Raw genomic sequence first — 21,502 nt, 5'->3', positions numbered from 1 at the left:
TAGAAGTGGCGAAGGTAGTAGTCGTGTAGAGATAGGGAACCCGGAATCTTCACCACATAATAGAAGAGGTTGGATGACACGCCAGAGAAGTACTACACATGCAGTAAATGTTGAGGATACACAGTTAAAGCAGGAGGGCCATCACTACTTACCTTGATATGCTATGTTGGAAGCAGTCATGAGCGTCCCTCACTGGTATACTCTTTTGTCGTGCCACATCATCTAGGTGGTTCGTCTTCTATAGTAATTGAAGAGATTCATAAGGAAAGGCCAAAGGACAAAGATGCAACTCTAAAAATTAGTGGGGGGAATGAAGGTACTTTTTCGAAGCGGGGTGCATAATTATATCAAATGGAATACCATCAATCTTCTCAAAAAAAGAAGTAGAAATTTGGAGAGCAGAGAAGAAAGGAAAAGATGTATGGCCGCTCGGTTAAAGGGAATGAGTATAAGGGAGAGGTGTTTGATGATTGAGAAAGCTTTGTATGCTGAAAAGAATCTGACAACGAGACCGGAAGATTATTAGCTGATGTGGGAGGCTCTAGAAGAGGAAGCGATGGTTGAGAAAATGAAACTTATGGCACGAAAAAGGGAGCAGAATACTCAAGGTGGTGGCGGCTGGCCTGAAACTGCCGCCTGATCGCCATAACTTCCTTATTTTGGAACTGCCGTGGTCTAGGGTCGAACACGGTAGTTTGGGCCCTTTATGGGCTCATCAGGAAATATCGATCCTCTATGATCTTTCTGTCCAAGACCATGATGAAGGATCATAGCATTGATGAGCTTCGTAAACGAATGGGTCACTGGTGGATTTAATTTGCCTCTTGTTGGTAGGGCCAATGGTCTTAGTCTTTGGTGGAATGATTTCCTGGAGCTAGACATTATTTTCTCATTGCCTCATATCATCAATGCACGAGTTTGGAAAGTATGAGAGACTAGGTGCGTCAGGGTGACCGGCGTTTACGGCACATCTTATAGGGAGGAAAATGATGCATTTTGGAACTGGGTGAATTCTTATTTTCAACCTTCAGCTAATCCGTGGTTATGCGGAGGTGATTTTAATGAATTTCTTTGGGACTTTGAGAAATCAGTTGTTCAATGAGTATTTTCTCAAGTTATTCACATCGTTTGGGCAAAGGGATTGGGGGCCAGTTTAGGATTGTGCTACTTCGGTGGTCACTGATGATATGAACCATGCATTGATGATGGCGATCACAGAAGACAAAATCAAAGAGGCTGCTAGGCAATTGGGTGGTTTAAAGGCACCGAATCCAGATGGTTTTTCTGGCGTTTTTTACCATTCTTTATGGGATTGTCTGGTTACAGAGGTCAATGAGCTTATCAAATTCTTGATGACATGTGATGTGTGTCCGTGGCAAATTAATGGCACTCATATTGTGTTGATCCCAAAAGTTCCGAACCCGAAGTCAATTTCTCAATTTAGGCCTATTAGTTTGTGCAATCTTTCTTATAAAGTTCTCTCTAAAGTTTTAACTAATAGATTGAAGCCTATCCTTCTAAGTCTTATTTCTCCTATGCAGAATGTGTTTGTTGGGGGGCGTCAAATACAAGATAATATTGGTATTGTAAGTTTGAATTTGCTATTAAGCTTGATATGCAAAAAGCCTATGACTAGGTGGAATGGGATTTTCTGCCATTATGGAAAAGATGGGCTTCCACCCATGCTGGCGTAAACTTATTCTTGGGTATGTCAGTTTGGTTAGCTTTGTTGTGATCTTGAGTGGTCAGTCTAGAAAGAAGTTTGCTCATTCGTGTGGCTTATGGCAGGGTGACCTGCTTTCTCCGTATTTGTTTCTGTTGGTTAGTGATGTATTATCAAAGAAGATTAGTTAGGTTACTGAATCTAAACAATTGCATGGGTAAAAATGAGTGTTTATGGCCCATCCATTTCCCATTTTTTCTTTGCTGATGACACCTTAATTTTTTTAAAGGCTGGTAAGGATAATTGCATAAACATGGGGCATTTAATTTAGTCTTATTGCTTGGCCTCGGTACAGGTGGTGAATCTTAAGAAATCATGTGTCTTTTTTAGTGACAATACCCCACAGGCCGTGCATGAGGAGTTGGGGAATGCGCTTGGTATCCCTGTGATCTTTGATACTGGGACTTACTTGGGAGTTCTTGCTATCTGGAGTCGTTCAAAATGTCGTGGTCTTGAGTATGTGAAAGGTCGATTGCTGAGCAAACTTTAAGGGTGGAAGCAATGCACTATCTCTCAAGCTGGTAGAAAGGTGTTGATCAAGGCTGTCGCTCAAGCTATTCCACAGTATCCAATGAGTCTTTTTAAGTTTTCGGATGCTTTTTGTAATAAGCTGGACTCCATAATCACTAAATTCTGGTGGGGACAGAGATCAGATGGAAGGAAAATCCATTGGGTTTCTAAGCATGTCTTAGGACTCTCGAAATGTGATGGAGGTATGGGTTTCAATATTTTGTTGAAGGGGGCGCATTGGTAAATCATGGATGGACGAACTGTGCGGCTGTGGGTTAATCGATGTCTCCCATCACTTGATGCCGTCCATCCTAATCCAGGTGGTGATGTGCCGGTCACCATGAATACCTGGGTCGACTCTCTTATTTATGATTTATCTAGATTTTGGGATCTTACTTACCTTCAACCATTTGTCTCGATTGAGGATCTTAATGCTATTCGTGATACACCTATTAGTGATAGCAGTGAAGGGATCGGTTCATTTAGCCGGCTACCAATAATGGAAAATATTCTATGAAAATTGGGTACCACTGGCTGCAATCCTGATTGCCCCTCCCACCTCAGCGAAATTTTGCTGCTTCCCGAGTTATACCGAGCCGTTTGTGGAAATTAATCTGGAAGTTACAAACCTTGGCAAAGATTCGACATTTTTTGTGGAGGACCCTTCATGGCGCTTTGCCCATAATGACGGCTTTGTATCAACGACATTCTACCCTAAATCCAATTTGTCCAATATGTCATAACCAGGTGGAGTCTATCGAGCATTTATTCTTTCAATGCCCATAGGTGGAAGCAATTTGGTTTGGTGAGATTCTTAATCTTCGCATTAACAGGTATGAAGTCTCAAATTGGGTGGAGTGGTTATTTTCATTATCAAATTTACCTGTTGGTTTGCATAGAGATCAAATGTATCTACTCTCATATGTTGCTTTTACGTGTTGGCACATTTGGAAAGCAAGGTGTTATTTTTTGTATGATCACCGACCACTCACTCCCTCCAAGGTCTTATGTGTTATCACTAATTCGATCAGAGCTTTCTTTGAAGCTGTTCGCAGGAATTCGAATCCCCCAGTACCTATGACCATAGCTCATCAGTCATCCCGCTAGCACTCTTCTTCCGCGCCATACTTCAAAATTAATGTAGATGCCAGTTGGTCAGCTCTATCGAGATCTGGTTATGTGGAGATTGTTATTTGGGATGTTGAAGGTTCATTCATCGCTGCGATTAGGCATGTCATTCAAGCTTTGTCTGTGGATGCTGCTGAAGCTCTGGCAATCTTGAAAGGTTGTGAGTTTGGTCTGATAAAGGGGCTTACAAAGGTTGTTGTTGAATCTGACTTCTATGACTCCATTAGCTCTTTTTTAGGTTCGATTGAGAATGGTAGGTGGGAGGCTTACCCTTCCTTAGTTAATACTAAACGGTTAGGGGAGTCTTTTCATGACTGTCGTTGGTCTTGGATCCCAAGATCAGCCAATATGGCATGTGCGGAGATGTGCGATCATCCATGGGTCAATAGACACTTATCTTCGTTAGTTTTTGTGCTTCAAAGTGATGGTCTACCTTGTCCTTCGTGATGGGTTCGGGATAGTAACGGGGGCGACAACATAGTGTGGCTGTGTTGTCCTCCTTGTAACTCCCTCTGTTGTCCTTCTTTGTTTTTTTGCTTCCGTGTTTGCTTGCCTCGTGGTAGGCTCTCCTTGTTTGTTTGGCTTCTTAGCTCGGGTTTTGTATTTCCTGTTTATCACAAAAATAAAAAAAAAATAAAAAAAAACATCGCGATCGCCCGTTTAGCCCCGGCTCATCGATCCGTACCCTTAAATCGTACCCAATAATAACGCACCACGTACACAGCTTGACTAACAAGCAAACCGCTCCTTTACGCTTCAATTCAAGCCGTCGATCTCCCATTTGACTCCACCACATCCAACGGACAGTCCTCGCCTCGTCATCGATCCGCGTCTTCTCCTTATCAACGACGTATTTAAATACCACACTGAACCCATCCCTTCGCATCCCCACAAGTTTCCAAAGTCCCTGCCAAATTCGTCTTCTCAAAGTTTCCGTTTGTTTCCCGAGAAAAGGAACAAGAAAATTTCCGATGGCGCCCAAAGCTGAGAAGAAGCCCGCGGAGAAGTCCGCCGTGGCAGAGAAAGCCCCCGCCGAGAAGAAGCCCAAGGCCGGGAAGAAGCTCCCGAAGGAGGCCGGAGCCGCCGCTGGAGACAAGAAGAAGAAGAGATCGAAGAAGAGCGTGGAGACCTACAAGATCTACATATTCAAGGTCCTGAAGCAGGTCCACCCAGACATCGGAATCTCCAGCAAGGCCATGGGAATCATGAACAGCTTCATCAACGACATCTTCGAGAAGCTCGCCCAGGAGTCGTCCAGGCTCGCCAGGTACAACAAAAAACCGACTATCACTTCGAGGGAGATCCAGACGGCGGTGAGATTGGTGCTGCCCGGTGAGCTCGCCAAGCATGCGGTGTCTGAGGGTACTAAGGCGGTGACTAAGTTTACCAGCTCTTGAAGAGTTAGGGTTTCTGGGTTTGGATTTGAGATGGGTTGTGAAGCATTTAGGGTTAGGGTTACGGGTTTCTGGGTTTTAACCCTTTATGTAAGTATAAGTGCTGATGCTGTTGTTCGCGGTTTAAATTCTGAATGAAAGTTTGATTTATCCAACTGATCCATTTCTTCTGTTAGTGATTACCCAGTTGATTAATTTCTTCAATTTGATATTTTGTATGTGATTCTTGTTTCGATATGAACTAGTGTGGCAATAAATTAGAGGTTTTGCAGTGAATTTTCTACCATATCATATATACTAAAACCCGTAGGGGTTGGTCACTGTGGATGACCAGTGGGGGGACGGTTTTGCCCTGGCTTTTTTCTTGGTTTCCCTTGCTGCTTGCCCTTTTGTGCAGTCCAGTGACTGTTTTGTCCCTTCAGTCCGCGTGTCAGCCATCTATCCGCTCTCTTTCGTCCGTCTTCTCGATTTTTCTCTTCGTATTTTGCTGCTTTCTCACAGATTTCTCTTATTCTCCTCTTGAACTCGCCCTTTCTCGCTCTCAATTTTTGGTGCTTGGTGGATTCCGGCTAGCTCCGCAGCGGTTAAACCATAGAAATCATCATTCATCGGGTCTCTATTTCGATTCCTCGGTGTGCTGGTCAAAATACCAAACTTTCCAGGTTCGAAATCAAAAAGCATAATTGCAAATGGATTTCCTCGCTTTTACAGATTAGTTTTCTGTTTGATGCATGTTGATTTTTTTTGTTTTTAGTGATTTTGGTTATCTGATTTGTAATATTTGTTCTTCATTTTTATTAGATTTCCAAGTTTTTTTTTTTTTTTTTTGGGTTTTTTGGTTCTGCAGAAATTACATTTGAAGCCTGCGAAGACCTTTGTGTTTAAGGTGAGTGGTTTTGAAATTCCATGGTTTTGATTCTGCTTGCAGCCTGAGGTGTGATTTTAGATCTGAAATTTCCCAGCTTTTTTATTAATTTTAACCCAGATTAATTAACTGTAATTAATTATTATTATTATTTTTTTTTTTGGGGTTATGTAGCTGAAGTGGCTAAAGCTAAGAAAGAACAATTGTGGGTTAAAATCTTCATATTTGAAAGTTGGATATCAGCCTTTGAAAGGCTTTGTGAACGTGTTCTCGCGTGTGCAGCAGACCTTCATAGCAATTTGGGGTGAGTCTTCGTGTGTACATGTTGCTTTATTTCAGTTTGTTCATTTTCTTTAGCATTTTTGTGCAATTTTTTGGAAGCCTAAATGATTCAGAATTGGAATTTATGTGTAAATTGGTAAGTGTAGGTGTCATTATTCTTTGTTTGCCTACTCTTTTTTATGTGTAAATTTTGTCAACGGTTTGTTCATTCAGATTCATATTGGGATGTTCATGCTTTCAATAATTAATTAATGGCATTAGTGATTTATGAGCACTCAAGCGGGCAAAAAACTTTGCTTCTTAAGAAAATTGGGATAGCTTCTAAAAATGGCTATTGGGAAGCAAAACCTGTTTCAAATTAGTTTATCACTAATCATGTAGGATATTTCCACTACATTACAGACCATGGTTATGATAAATTAATACAAATCATGTGGTGTGATATTTCCATAACTACCTATTGTTTGTTGTGGTTTTGTCGATCATACTCAAAGATGGCTTTTCAATTTATTTATTTTTTTTCTTATAGGATTTACATTATGTGGAATGATATTACTGTGGACATCCACTGTGTGGGCATTTTTGTTCCTCGGATTTTCCTCTGTTTTCCCCGCTGTTTCCTTCTTTGTACAGTCCACTGACTGTTCTACCCTTTCCATCTACATGTTCACCATCGACCCACCCTCTATTTTAGTTGTATGTTCTACAGTTTTCCATTTGTTTCCGCTGGTTTAACAGATTTCTTTTCTATTGTTGTTGAACTTGCTCTGTCTCGCTATTCCTCTTTCGTACCTCATGGATTCCGACTGTTTGCATACCTGTCAAACCATAGAAGCCATCATCGATTCAGTCTTTGTTGTGACGACATCCTCTTAATTTTGTCTTGGTGTTGCTAATTCCGGTTGTGCTTGCACCCTTCAAAACATTCATAACACTTTGGATCAATTTTATGAAGCATGGCCTCAATTTTTATCGGTATCGTTGTGCTCATCACCTTACTGTTCAGGAGATCCAGTTGTCAAGGTTCAAAGCAAAAAAAAACTCCTTAACAGATGGATTTCCTTGCTTTTACCCATTATTTTTATGTTTGTGGATATTGGTGTCTTATTTTATTTATTGTTTTATTAATTTTGCTTATGTAATTTGTGATTTTGTCCTTCCATTTCCTTGAATTTTGAGTTTTTTTTTTTTTTTTTTTTTCCTTTGCTCAAATCAAAGTTGACTAATTTTTGTTCATTTCTTTTTATCTTTGTAGGAAATTTTGGCTTTGTCATCACATCACTCTTGATACTCTGTGATATCTGTGTGGCCATCAAAGGGTTTACAAACAACCACACGATTATTGAAAACGGCCTTTTGTCTAAGGTACTGGTCAATATTTCCCAATATTACTCTTATTTACTGATTTGGGTTGATATTATCAATGTGATTTGCCTTTAAATGTTTTTTTTACTACAAATTTAGTTTTCAATTTTGTGTTTGCCTGAATATGTTTGAAAATATATGTATTCAAGAATTTTAAGAAATCACAGCTGTTGTGGGAACTAAATTTTGTCAACTATTTTTTTTTTAATTCCAATTAATGCTAAGATATTCATACTTTGTAGAATTAATTAATGGTCAAAGTGATTGATAAACATTCAACCCAACAAAAAACTTTGCTTTTGAACAAAATTGAGGTAGCCCATAAAAATACATATCGAGAATAAGTTGCTATTTCATTAGAGTATTTATGCTTTTATTTTTGTTGTGTGATGCTATATTAACTGTATTTCATCAAAAATAAAATTTAATAAGCTTTCTTTCCTAAAAAGTTTTGTATTAAAATAACATTATTTTGTTTTACCGATCCAATTTTTAAGTTTGTGATTTTTAAAGTCATCCTTTGTCATCTATTTTATGTTTATAAATGTTATATTTTCTTTCCAAAGAGTCATATCCAAACATACTTACACATGTTATTTGATTTGGATAGTCATAATAACACAATGATTATTATTTGTTAATAGTATAAAAATTTGTGGTTAATATATTGTTTTCAGCAAAATTAAAGGTTAGTTTCTAATGGATATACAGATCTTTGAGAAGACACGAGCAATTTAGTTGATTGCATAGGATCTACGCATTTTATCCTTAAGGTAACCAACTTAAACTTCTACATTTATTTATTAATGGTTTCATTATTTGTTTTTCATTTTGATTTCTATAATTTTAGCAACTTTTATTTATTGTTTTCGTTTTGTTAAATTGAAGGATGATTTTTCTTTCAAAGCTTTTTCGTTTTTGGTCTAGGCTTTGTTATATTTGCCTGTGTGCTGTTTATTCATTTATTTTTCTTACTATTTTTTTTCAAATCTGTTTTGCAGTTCATTGGTTTTCAAGTAATTGTGAATATTTGTTTTTCATTATGTCTAAAAAATTAGTAAATGATCGGGGAAGTGATGCTATAAAACGAAAGCAAAATATTGATGATGCTGATTCTAATGTGCTTCCGGACTATGACAATCGTTTGAAAAAAATGTGTAGAATAAATTGTGTGCAGAATTTTGAAAATATTGTTCCGAATGCAGTTAATGCATCTCTGTCCCTTAATTTGTTAGATGAAAACAACGGTTCAACTAGAAAAACTTCTTTTGATAGCTTTGTTGTCGGGTCTGTTAACGAGGATCAAATGTTAAATTCTAGCTTGGTTAAAAAACAAAAATATACACGTGAACAAAAAGGGAAAAGCATTGTTAATTTATCAAACAATACTGGAAACAAAGTGTATGAAACGTTATATATTGAAGATCGTAATCTCATCAACAAGGGGCAAGCTTTTTTTCAAAAAAATAGAAACGGTGCGTTTCAAATTATATACGACAATTATGTTTAGTCTATTTTTACTGTTTCTTTCATTGTGTATTGTTGCTAACTTTTTGGTTTTGTTTTTGTTTTTTTGCCATATTTTTTTTGTAGGGGTTATCAGAGATTATATAGACTTGGGTGATAAGATTTATAAATGTGTTCACTGTGGTGCCTATTTTTGGTTAAAAGAATCTCTTAAACAAAGTTGGAAAAAAACTGAACCTATTTTCACTCTTTGTTGTCAATAAGGAAAAATTAAATTTGAACCTCCAAAACCAGCACCAATTTTTTTAGATTCTTTGCTTGATCCAAATGGAGGTCCAAAAAGTTTGTCTTTCAGAGAAAATATTAGAGCTTACAATTCTATGTTTTCATTTACTTCTATGGGGGCAAAAGTTGATCACTCAATTAATGATGGATCAAGTCCTTACATTTTTAAAATTAGTGGTCAAGTTTGTCATTTGATGGGATCACTTTTACCTATGGACAATGAATCTCCAAAATTTGCCCAATTATATGTTTATGATACATATAATGAAGTCCAAAACCGTCTCAAAGCTCTTGGTTATCATGAAAATAATGGAAGGCTTGATACAAAAATTGTTCAAGAATTGATTAAAATGTTTGATCAGTCAAATGAGTTAGTCAAACTTTTCCGAATAGCAAGAGATAAATTTGAAATTGATGGACTTATCAATTTAAAGATGAGTTTATTAGGCAGACAACAAAATGATGGTAAACAATATGATCAACCAACAAGTGATGAAATAGGGGGTTTAATAGTTGGTGATATAGGTTTGTCTGACTCTAATAGAGACATCATTATAGATTGTAAAAGTGAAGGATTAAAACGTGTTACAAAATTGAATCCAAAATTTATGGCTCTTCAGTATCCTATTCTTTTTCCTTATGGTGAAGATGGGTATAAACCAGATTTAAAATGGAATGAAAATTATAAAGGTCCAAAAATGAAAAGACAAAGGATACCCATGAGAGCTTATATAGCTTATCACATTCAAGAAAGAGAACCATCCTTAACTACGTTGTTAAAAGGAGGTCGACTTTTCCAACAATATTTGGTTGATTCTTATGCTACACTTGAGGAAGATAGACTAGATTACATTAGGCAAAATCAAAAGAATTTGAGAAGTGAAATTTACAAAGGCATTTATGATGCAATGTCAAGAGGTGACAATGACGCAAAGAATTTGGGACAAAAAGTTGTGCTGCCTGCTTCGTATACAGGAAGTCCTAGATACATGTTCAATAATTATCAAGATGCTATGGCTATTTGTAGAGAATATGGTCATCCAGATTTATTCATAACATTTACCTGCAATGTAAAGTGGCCAGAAATTATAAGAGAATTTGAAACAAAACCAGGTTACAAGCCTGAGGACAGACCTGATATAATTTCTAGAGTTTTTAAAATGAAACTCGATGATATGCTTGATTTTATCAAATCTGGAAAGCCTTTTGGAGAAGTTGATGCAAGTAAGTTCTAAAAAAACTCTCTTTATTTCTTATTTTACATTTTTTGTTCTTTGTTTTTTTTTTCTTCATGCAACTAACCTCCTGTTTTTTGTGGTTGTTTTGTTTCATTTTTCTATTGATTGTTTTTCCAAACAGATGTTTGTACAATTGAATTTCAAAAAAGGGGTTTACCTCATTCTCATATGCTAATATGGTTGAAATCAAAATTTAAGTGCTACTCCGCAACAGATATAGATTCAATAATTTCAGCTGAGTTACCCGACAAATCTGCTAATCCTCGGCTTTATGAAATTGTCAATCAATTTATGATTCATGGTCCATGTGGTTATAGTAATAAAAATTCTTCTTGCATGCGAGAAAATAAATGTTCCAAAAGTTTTCCCAAGCCGTATAAAAATGAAACAGTTTTTGAACCAAGTGGTTTTCCTATTTATAGGCGTCGTGATGATGAGACCAAATTTGTTATAAAAAATGGAATAAAAGTTGATAATAGTTTTGTTGTTCCTTATAATTTTGAATTACTTTTGAGATATAATGCTCATATAAATGTTGAACTTTGTTGTCAATCAACACTTATAAAATATTTGTTTAAATATATAAACAAAGGTCCAGATAGAGCACGCTTGATTCTTCAACAAGATTCAAATGATGAGATATTAACATATTTAAATTGTAGATATATATCCCCTTATGAAGCTGTTTGGAGATTGTTTCAATATTCTATACATCATAGAGAACCTTCTGTTGAACGATTACCAGTCCATTTACCGTTGGAACAAAATATTGTTTTTAGTGCTGATCAATCATTGCAATCAATTGTTAATCAAAATGCTTCTGAGCATACAATGTTGACAAGTTGGTTTGAAATTAACAAAATTTATAGTGATGCACGTTCTTTAACTTATGCTCAAATTCCCTCAAAATTCTTATATGATACACGCAGAAAAATTTGGAAGCCAAGAAAACGTGGAGGTTCAATAGGCAGAATAACATATGTACATCCTGCATCAGGTGAGTTATATTATTTAAGAATGCTTTTGAATCTGAAAAAAGGTGCATTAAGTTTTGATGACATAAAAACTGTTAATGGCGTTGTCCATACTTCATATCAAGATGCATGTCAATCATTAGGATTACTAGGTGATGATAAAGAATGGATTGAGGCTTTATCAAATGCTGTAAATATAGCGTCATCTACTCAATTAAGACAATTATTTGTTACAATTATTTTATTTTGTGATGTTGCAAATCCTCAAATTCTTTTTGATAATTATTGGCATAATATGTATGATGACATTTTGTACAACTTAAGAAAAGCTTTTGCAATTCCTGATATGATTGTGCCAGAAAACGAATTAAAAAATTGTGTACTATTTGAACTAGAATTGCTCTTTAATAATGCATCAACTTCTTTAGAAAAACATTATCTACCAATGCCTGATGCAAATAGAATGGTAGAAATCAAAAATAGACTTTTAAGAGAAGAGTTAAATTATGATTGTGAAGAATTGTCCAAAAAACACACATTTTTAAAATCACAACTCAATCAAGATCAAAAATACATTTATGATTGTGTCATAGAAACTGTGAATGCAAAAAAACAAGGTCTATTCTTTGTCTATGGTCATGGAGGCACTGGAAAAACTTTTTTATGGGATACTATCATAAGTAAGCTCAGATCTGAAAGAAAAATTGTTTTAGCAGTTGCATCATCAGGAATAGCATCATTATTATTACCAAATGGTAGAACTGCTCATTCTAGATTTAAAATACCTTTAGTTATTACTGAATCTTCCATTTGTGCAATTAAAAAGAAAACACATCTTGCTACATTAATTGAGAAAACTGATTTAATCATATGGGATGAAGCACCTATGAATCACAAACACTGTTTTGAAGCGTTGGATAAATCACTTTCTGATCTTTTGTCACATTTACATAGTTCAGAACATACTCTTCCATTTGGTGGTAAACCTCTTTTATTAGGTGGTGATTTTCGACAAATCTTACCGGTTATACCTGGAGGAACTAAAGAAGACATAATAAATGCTTCTTTAAATAGTTCTTATTTATGGTCCCATTTTAAAATTTTTCGATTAAAAGAAAATATGAGATTATCCAAAAGTGGAATTAGCATTGAAGAAAAACAAAAAATCAGTGATTTTGCAGATTGGATTTTACAAATAGGTGATGGAAAAATTAATGACATAAATGATGAAAATAATCTGAATGACAAAGACACATCTTTGGTTAAAATAGCTGAAGATTTAATAATTCATTCTTCTGAAAATCCTATTTCTTCCATTTTTTTCACAACATATCCCAATTTTGAAACTTCTTTTAACAATTTTGATTACTTAAGAGAGCGTGCTATTATAACACCTCGAAATACAACTGTTACAGATATAAACAATTATATAATTGAATTGTTACCTGGAGAACAACATGTGTACCTAAGCTATGATTCATTGTGTTCTTCCAATGGAAACATTGAAAATTTAGAAGCATCATATCCTGTTGAGTTTTTGAATAAATTAGAATTCAATGGTTTACCCACGCATAACTTGACTTTAAAAATAGGAATGCCAATCATGTTATTACGAAATTTGAACCAATCTTTGGGTTTATGTAATGGAACACGATTAGTTATTACCCAGTTGCTTGATAGAATTATCCAAGCCAAAATACTTACTGGAAACAATACTGGTTACAAAGTTTTCATACCAAGGATTACTCTTACAGCAACAGAGAGCAAGTGGCCTTTTGTTTTTAAAAGACGTCAATTTCCAATTAGACCATGTTTTGCAATGACCATTAACAAAAGTCAAGGACAATCTTTGAAACAAGTTGGTTTATATCTTCCTGAACCGGTGTTTACCCATGGTCAACTATATGTTGCATTATCTAGAGTGACATCAAGAGAAGGCCTCAAAATTTTGATAGGTGATGGAGAAAATAATGTTACCAATTATACTGCAAATATAGTATTTAAAGATGTTCTCCAAAATTTACAATCAAATAGTTGATTTAATCATATATATATATATACATACAATGCAACTACAGCAATTAAAAAACAATGTTTACATTCAATCTTCAAATCATTATTAACTATTATATTTATCTATCTTTTACATGTACATGACAAATGATGTAAACAGATGAATTATTATATGTGCATCAACATTAAGCCTAGCTTTGTTTTAGTATGAATAGTTTTTCTACTTCACCCTTATCATAAATTCTTTTGTTTTATCACAATTTTATAACATGTTAAAATATTTCATGATAGATTGGATTCAAAAATATATACATGTGATTTTTCACGTAACTGTTTCTTTACATAATTACCAATTGAAGGTAATTTGAGATCATGTGACATTTCCATGCCGGAACCAAAGATCAGCATCACTCTGAGCTGCGTTTCATGAAACAAGTTTATCTCCTGCCAATTTTGTGTATCCACATTTTATTCATGATGGTTCGTCCTTGGTTCCAACCCAATTTGGTGCCATAAAATTTGCATTTTACAATCTGTTCATGCTTTGAACCTCTTTCAAATTTTCAATTCTGTGTAAATCTTGCAGGTCACGACAGGATACCTATCTGGTCAATGTGGGGATGTCTAGGCTTAGATAGAGACGTGGACTTATGGAAGAGGTGAAGTAGCTTAGCTTTATCTCATTAGCTCTTATCTGTTCTGTTAATGTTAAGATTAATAGTAAAAAGTTATATTGTTTTCATAGTCAAAGATACATATATTATATAAACATACGATATATCATTAATTTCTGGATATAAACAATGCTACTTTGAAGAACCATTTAAAGTATTTTGTTACTTAAACTTAAATGTGATACATCCATTTAACATTTTTTTTATACAATGCTAATATTCAAGTATAATTTACATCATATATCTTTTGAAGTACATGAAACTACGAAGAAAAAACCCTAATTTATTTGATTATGGCAGTTTTGTTTTATATCAAAATATTGCAGCATATATTTTTGTATCAGTTTTGAGTATATTTTCGCTTCCATATTTGCTTTGTACATCTGTGGTATAAAGTGTTCAATATGTATTTGGTTTCTATATTGTTATCTGATCTATAAGTAAACCAACAATGCATTCCCCTGTCAACTTACACCACAATTTAACACCTATGAAAATTAAGCATTTCCATAATTAAACTTCTAAGATATCCTCATCCATTTCCCAAGTTGATATCCCACATTATATAACTTCTTTTTTCTTTCCAAATTTCAACAGCTTATTTGAATCCATTAGAAATCAAGGTTAATATTCTTAAAAGTACTGACGCTTCACCCATACTAATTATAAACAACAGCCTAGGTACTTTCCTTTCATTTTGATAAAAATGTCTCCAGTAATTTTTACCATCTATATTATAATCTATTAAACATGCATATACACGTGCTATTTTTGTTCAAACACATATTAACAATGATCTCTCTTTTTTTTTTCCTTTTTTTTTTTTGGTAAATTAAGTTATCAGTCTATTCGAGATGTTCATCACCCAGTCAACTACACGGTTTGTTCCTCGGTTTGTTCCTCATACAAAAACATTTCTACAGCAATCAAATGTATGTTAAAAAAAACTATAATTTATTCCCTTTTCCATAAATGCACTTTACTCAAATTTAAATTTTACTAACATTTCTCTTCAGGGGAACTAATTGTTACCAATGTATATCCACAGTCTCCACTTTTCATCTAGCTTTAGTACATAATTAATTACTTGCCTACCCATTAATGGATATAGTTGAACATCCAAAACTATTATCAAACATGTAACCAAAAATGTGTTCGCTCCATAACCCGTGGTTAAACAAAAAAACACCTCACCAATAAAAAAAATTGTTTAATCTACCTACACACCATTCTTATTATTGGTTAGATAGATTAAACAATTCTCCAATACATACTGTGTCCCTTTATTTAATCAACGGATAACCATAAAATATATGTCTTTAAAACATCTAGATTCATGCTTCAGGATGTCCATCTTAAATTTCTCAATGAATAAGCAAGCAATTTATCATGTATTTGTAACACATGAAAAGTAGATACTGTTTGTTTATATATTGGTAACAATTAGTTCCTCTGAAGAGAAAAGATGGACATGATGATTATGCTGGAAAAAAAAAAAACAAAGTCAAAACGATTCACCAAATTATATCTTTCTATGCCACAAACATACAAAATAAAGCATAACTGATCCATCTTCAACATCCTCTGTTCCTATTTTCACAATAGGAAAAGGACATAATTTACCCTACTTTTCCATTGGTTATTTCTAATGTTCTTTCGCTTTCGCATTTTTACCTCATTTCCCAGCTTAACCAACATCTTTACCTATTTTTCCATAGGTCATTCGTATTTTTCATTATTTTGCATTCTCACCTAATAAGCTTTTCTCACAACTTACTGTATACAGCTTTTTTTTTCCATTCTTTGCACTCTATCAGTTCATGTAATTTAATTAAGATACCATATGCTTACACCTACTCCTACCACTTTTCAAATGTCTTACAACAATTTTACATCATCGTTCATATTCTACGTCACTTCCTTCCAAAAAATTACAAGGTATGCTGCTCATTTACTTTAACATCTCCACGTTTGTTCATTTCATTCAAATATTGTTCAATAACAGGTTTATAATAACATCTTCTATTGATCTTTTGTTTCTTGCCTGATTACACTTCATTTTTTTTATTTTTGCCGAGAGGGAGAAGGAAAGTTGCAGAGACAGATGGAACAAGCAGAGAGTAGTGAGGGATGAAAGAAAGTGACAGTGTTGGGAGATGGGGGAGTTTGAGCTGGGTAGAGAAAAGTGAGGGTTAAGTGAATTAGGCGTGGGAAGGAGGAGGACATGAATTAATAAGTTTTCTTATGGGGAAAACAAACCCTTGCTTTCTCTTCGTGTTCTCCTCCCACAATTTGTGCCTTTACTTCTTAATTCGATTCACAATAAAAACCCAAAAACTTGAGGTACGAAAATTTCAAATTATTTTTTTCTCTTTTTAATTTATTTTCAGTGTTAATTTGTGAGCGAGACAGCAAGGTTGAAGAGTGAAACAAACCGTCGTTTTCGAGACAAAGAAAGCTAGGGTTCATAATAGCAAAAACCATGGTGGAACCCAGCTGTTGAGAGACAACCATAAGATAGAATCCACCGGATAGGGCAGTGCAAACCAATCAGGTACATATTTGTCTCCAGTTCTGCAAAGCTCTGTACATAGAGTTCACAATACATGCATAGTTTTTCATTGTTCTAAAAATTTTAAGTTCCTATAAATCTTTTCCTACATTTATGAATTCTAAATAAATGCAAATCATAAACATAATAACAGTGGATAAAATTATTGGCTTATATGCACTGCTCAAATATGACAGCCTTCCAGCTGTCACCCAAGGGTTTTTTAAAGAATGATGTAATTAAAGCAATTACATGCTCTATTAAGTATGTTTTATAGTTGTGATAGTTGTAAGAGAATGAAATATTTATGCAGATAATTGGTAGTTTAAATATATAAAAATGGAGAATAATTACAAATGGAACACCTAGGATATTTAACATTGTTTTGTTTTGCATGTTTTCTCATGTTAGCACAGCTTTTGTTTATCCATTTTATTCAAGTGCTATTTTTTTATTAGTGTTAATTTCGGGTTCTACATCTAAAAATTTAGTTTTTTTATTGTCGTTGTACATCTAACAATTAATTATTCGTTTGGAATTTGGTTGTTTGTTAATTTCATTACTAGGAAATATGATGCTCTGTGGTGCTGGGAAATGCTTAAATTGCTTGCGCATTATGCACTCCGGGCCAAAATGAGGCAAAGGTTCCAAAAGGTGTTGTACTGCTTCCTGAAGGCTTTCAATGAGGTACTTCCACTTACAAATTTGTTATTCTTGGAATTTGTAATCCCGCAGCAACGCGCGGGCATTACTAGCTAGTCATATATACTAAAACTCGTAGGGGTTGGGCACTGTGGATGACCAGTGGGCGGACTGTTTTGCCCCTCCGTTTTATATCGATTTCCCTTGCTGCTCCCCACGTCCTCATCGTGCACCTTTTCGTTGGATTTTCTTACCCCTATAGTGTTATACACGTGTTGCTCATCGTGGAGGGGAAGAAACATGGAAAAGCTGGCTCTTCCATTTGCTTCCGCAGATTTCTCGAGCTCTCTCTCAAGCTCCGAATCGTTGACCTCCGCGAGAAGGTATGTCTCTCTAACTTTATTATTATTATTTTTTTTTTTCAATTCGACTTTTCTTTGCATGAATGTTGGATCTGTTGCCTTCGGGAAGAAATTTTAACCTAGAAAAGCTTGATTTTCAGGAAATCGCCAATTCGAAAGCTTGGGTTTCCTGGTGAGTATGTTGAAATTTTTGTGATTTTAATTTTAAAAATCTGGGTTTTTTTGTTCAATGGTTTGCTCCATCTTATTAGCTTTCTCACTAGAGATCTTTGCCATCGCTGCTCCACCAAACTTGCATCCGCTCTTTCGTACAGGTACGACTGCTTTCATTTTCTTTTGTTTCCGAGAAAATTTAGGGCTCGAAAATGTGTAGAATTGTAGAAGTTAAACCTGTCTCAATCTCTATGTTGGTCTGTACACAATGAAATTGAATTTTGTGTTTCGGCATACCCTTACTGGAATTTTATGATTTGGGAATTGTACAAGTTAGTGGCGATTTGAAACCGTTAACTGGGATGAGAATTAGAGTGATTTGAAAACAGAGAGCAAGGAATTGTAGGTGGGTAGTGATAAAGATAATGGTGAGGATACTATGATCATAACAGAAATTCATTATTTTGCACAGAGTTTTGAAAGTTGATTTCTTTTCTTTTTTCATTTTGATTTTTGATTTTTGTATTTTTGAACAGGTGGTGTTCTGATTTTTCATTCCTTCTCATCACTTCTACAAGAGGTTAGTTTTCTTTTCTACATTTAAAGAGTGTTTAAAGAAAAATTGTATGTAATTGATTTTCTGCTATAATGTTTTGAAATTCCTTATTTTACTTGAATGTAATAGTGCTTGCTTTTGCTTTCACCCAGCTACCAAATTCGGTTTTGTTTGTATGGTAACATGGATTGCTCAGGTTAGGTAGGAGAGGATGGAGGTGAGAAATACAATTGGGAAAGATATGCTGAGAGGTTTACAAAACACCTTTGAAGCTGTCGGTGAGGATTCTTCTGTTTAAAAGTAGGAATTTTTAAATTTTTCGTGGAATCGATGTTTTGTTTTCGACTGACTTTATAAAGGATTGCTTGGACAAGTATAGGGTGTTTGGGATTGAAAGGTTGGGAGAGGCCACATACGGGTTTAGAGAGAATATTCTTTTTTGAATCTCCATACGTGCAATTCCCTCTACATTAGAGGATATTTTCATATTATTTTGCACTTAAATTTATTGAAGGGTTTGTGTATAAAGTTTCAATAATGGGGATTTCTATGCAATGACTGTTTGGGATTGAAAGGTTGTTCCAGCGTTTATTTTAAACTTACTGCAATGACTGTTTGCAAATTTACAAAATTTGTGTTTAATTTGAGTAGCTTGAATGGAAGACGCAATTCCAACACCTATCAATTAGGTACAACCGCATAAAAAGGCAATAAAGATTAAAGTCCACGTGTGTAGAATGTGGAGACCGAGAACTTTAGGAACAACTGATAAAAATACAAGTCTGCACTGTATACTGATTGACGAAAGGTGAGCAATCATTATGTAATGATTTTAATTAATAAACCTTTAGTTTTGCCCATTGAAAGTTTGTTAATTGTTTTAATGCATATGATATAATGTTTCTACTTTCTGTAATAAACACTATATAGGATCTGCTTATCATCTTTAGACATTGCTTGATTTTGTATTGTCAAATGATATATATTTTCATACTGACTGTGTTTGTATAGTATATGGATTTCTTTTTATAATATTCAGAGCATATTATTCTCTGTATTAGAATTTTTTATACGTAAACAATTTTTTTAAAGTGTTAATTAAAATGGTTAATTGATAGTTACTATTTACCTATGCATATTCTTGCTTAGTATTTACTATCCACATACATATTCATGTTATACTAAATGTAATGTTCATTGTCATTCACTTATTCACCGGATATTTAACAATATTTTTTTCCTTGCATTTTTTTCCCATGCTGAATTGTCAAGCAACAAGCATATAAACTTATACGAATTTTTTTTTTTCATTGTTAATCTACTGATGCTAGGGATGATTTGAATTGAGCTTTTACATTCTTTTGAACATTTTTCATATTTAACTTGCAGGATCAATGTCACTGTACAACTTTCCACAATTGTTTGTTATGTCTTTCTCCCTTTTGTGTAATTTTAGTCAATTGAACTACTCTTTTTAGCTTAAGATTGAATTGAAGTGCTAAGAACTTAGTTAAATGAAAGTTATACTTTGGTTTGATGACATTTTGGTGTTTGGTGTTGAGTGCATGATTATTAGGTCCACAATCATTGGATACATGATCTTTCATATGTTTTCACCATAATATATCATAGTCCCGCAGCAACGCGCGGGTCACACTTTCTAGTACTTACTAAATTTGCAACAAAACTGGGGAAGTAACATCTCATATTATTGAAAGATTGCACTCACAGGTGGAGTCTAAATTTAACAAAACATTTTTTTAACGAAAAACTAAATTTATATATATTTTTTATAGTATTCATTATACCTTTGAAAATAATTTTTTATTAAAAATAAAGTTTTCTTAGATTTTTAATTAGTTTTTCTTTTAAATAAATCATTAGATAAAATACCATCACCATTATTCAAACCATTCTTAAACAAATTATTGAATTGTCAAAGCAAACCATAAAATTACAAAATAACTAGTTAAATGAAATATGTTCTTTTTATACATATGTTTCTACAGCACTTCCCTAAGTTTTAATTTTTGAAATACATTTACCTTACTGGACCTGGGTTTTTGGTGCATACAAGTATTTTTGTTGGAACGTTGATGTATAATGTAACTAATGGAATGTTTAGAGTAGCCCCATTTTTGGTTTGGTATTGCTACCGCACATGACGTTGAGAATCATGATGATATTATTGAGGAACGTCTTTGTCAAAATATTTTTGCTTCTCATTTCGGGTAATTGGCAATAGTTTTTCTATTGGTTGCAACAAAATATTTCTTTCATAATTTGATTTCGAGTTACCTGCTTCTATTTTTGTGTCCTTTTTTCTTCCTTGCTTCACTAACTTTGAAACTGAAATTAAATTTCTAGAGAAAGACAAAACCAAATCCTAATGTTATTTTAAAAGTCCCCACTGCTTTAATACTGGAACATATCCGATTTCCTAAGTAGATAAATTGCTCATTGCCTCTCGGCTTTTTGTGATTTAAGTACCCCTGCATGCAATTGGTAATGTGAATTGAAGCATCTAAGTTAATTCACCATGTATTACTAGGATCGAGATTCATGACACACATAAGCAACCAGTACCTTTCTTTTCCAACCATTTCTTGGACTTGGCACATTCTTTCTTCTTGTTGCAGAAGAAGCATGCATCCTTGTCGGCAAAACTCTTCATTGGTTTCTTTCCCGTCACCCTAAGACAACGTTTGCTCTTCTTGGAACATTGCTGCTCGGTAGTTAGCAAATGAGCAGTTTCCAGTTTCTCAAGCATGGTCAAAAAGTTCATTGGAGGAACACTTTTCCTTATGTGTGTTATAGGAAATCTTGAATGGTCCATACTCAAAAGGGAGAGAATTGAGAATGAAACTGAACAAGAATGACTTAGAAATCTCTATTTTCAACGACTTAAGTTGAGTTGCAGTGTCCCCCATTTCCATAATGTGCTCACACACACTTTTGGAATTGTCGTGCTTCATGCCCGAAAGTGTGCTAGCAACTGTCTTATTAGATTTCACAAAATGTTCCTCAATTGCTTTCATGAAATATGTCACCTTATCACATTTTGAGATTGAACCCTGTATGCTCTTGCTCATATAGGATTTGTGAGCATCAAACTTAAGGAGTTTAGATTGCTTCCACCGGTTATACGCAATCTTGCCTTCTTGAGTGCTTGATTCTGTGTTAGCACTATCAACTCCTAAACGCGCATAAGAGTTTAATTAGCACCCAATAAATGAATTAAATTTTAATTCACAGTTGTGTTGGGTATGATCGGAAATTTCAGTTATAAAAGTAAAATTTGACCATGACTAACTGGCATT

At 34.5% G+C, this 21,502-nt stretch overlaps 2 protein-coding genes across 51 annotated transcripts; both read left to right on the top strand.

Moving 5' to 3' along the window:
• Positions 1-4,232: 4,232 nt before the first annotated feature.
• LOC148692825 (histone H2B-like) lies at positions 4,233-4,910 on the top strand. The gene has a single exon (XM_088679485.1). The coding sequence runs from the start codon at positions 4,333-4,335 to the stop codon at positions 4,756-4,758; it is 426 nt and encodes a 141-aa protein (XP_088535611.1). The 5' UTR covers positions 4,233-4,332; the 3' UTR covers positions 4,759-4,910.
• Positions 4,911-5,066: 156 nt separating this feature from the next.
• On the top strand, positions 5,067-19,724 carry LOC137743491 (uncharacterized). Of its 50 annotated transcripts, XR_015953214.1 has the most exons (18): positions 5,229-5,417; positions 5,603-5,641; positions 5,795-5,924; positions 7,158-7,267; positions 7,979-8,040; positions 11,187-11,254; positions 13,604-13,724; positions 13,831-13,903; positions 14,756-16,103; positions 16,309-16,472; positions 17,036-17,156; positions 17,374-17,494; positions 17,614-17,645; positions 17,725-17,787; positions 18,163-18,206; positions 18,379-18,460; positions 18,834-18,990; positions 19,572-19,724. XR_015953214.1 is itself a non-coding variant. In XM_088679474.1 (16 exons), exons 11-15 carry the CDS (start codon positions 17,412-17,414, stop codon positions 18,450-18,452), a joined length of 291 nt encoding a protein of 96 aa, XP_088535600.1. In that variant the 5' UTR covers positions 5,198-5,417; positions 5,603-5,641; positions 5,795-5,924; positions 7,158-7,267; positions 7,979-8,040; positions 11,187-11,254; positions 13,604-13,724; positions 13,831-13,903; positions 14,756-16,472; positions 17,036-17,156; positions 17,374-17,411; the 3' UTR covers positions 18,453-18,460; positions 18,562-19,724. The 50 variants fall into 50 exon arrangements, 18 of the variants coding, with proteins under 18 accessions (XP_088535603.1, XP_088535610.1, XP_088535607.1 ...); XR_015953228.1 differs by adding an exon at positions 17,960-18,054 and having other exon boundaries at positions 5,187-5,417; positions 14,756-16,472; positions 18,384-18,460; positions 18,834-19,724; XR_015953225.1 differs by adding an exon at positions 17,960-18,054 and having other exon boundaries at positions 5,187-5,417; positions 14,756-16,472; positions 18,834-19,724.
• The last annotated feature ends 1,778 nt before the right edge of the window (positions 19,725-21,502 follow it).

This window comes from Pyrus communis, chromosome 11, assembly GCF_041283825.1.
Source record: "Pyrus communis isolate YQ-2024b chromosome 11, ASM4128382v1, whole genome shotgun sequence".
Taxonomy (NCBI): Eukaryota; Viridiplantae; Streptophyta; class Magnoliopsida; order Rosales; family Rosaceae; genus Pyrus; species Pyrus communis.
The sequence above is the reverse complement of the archived record's forward strand: the minus strand, read 5'-3'. Positions and strand labels throughout refer to the sequence as shown.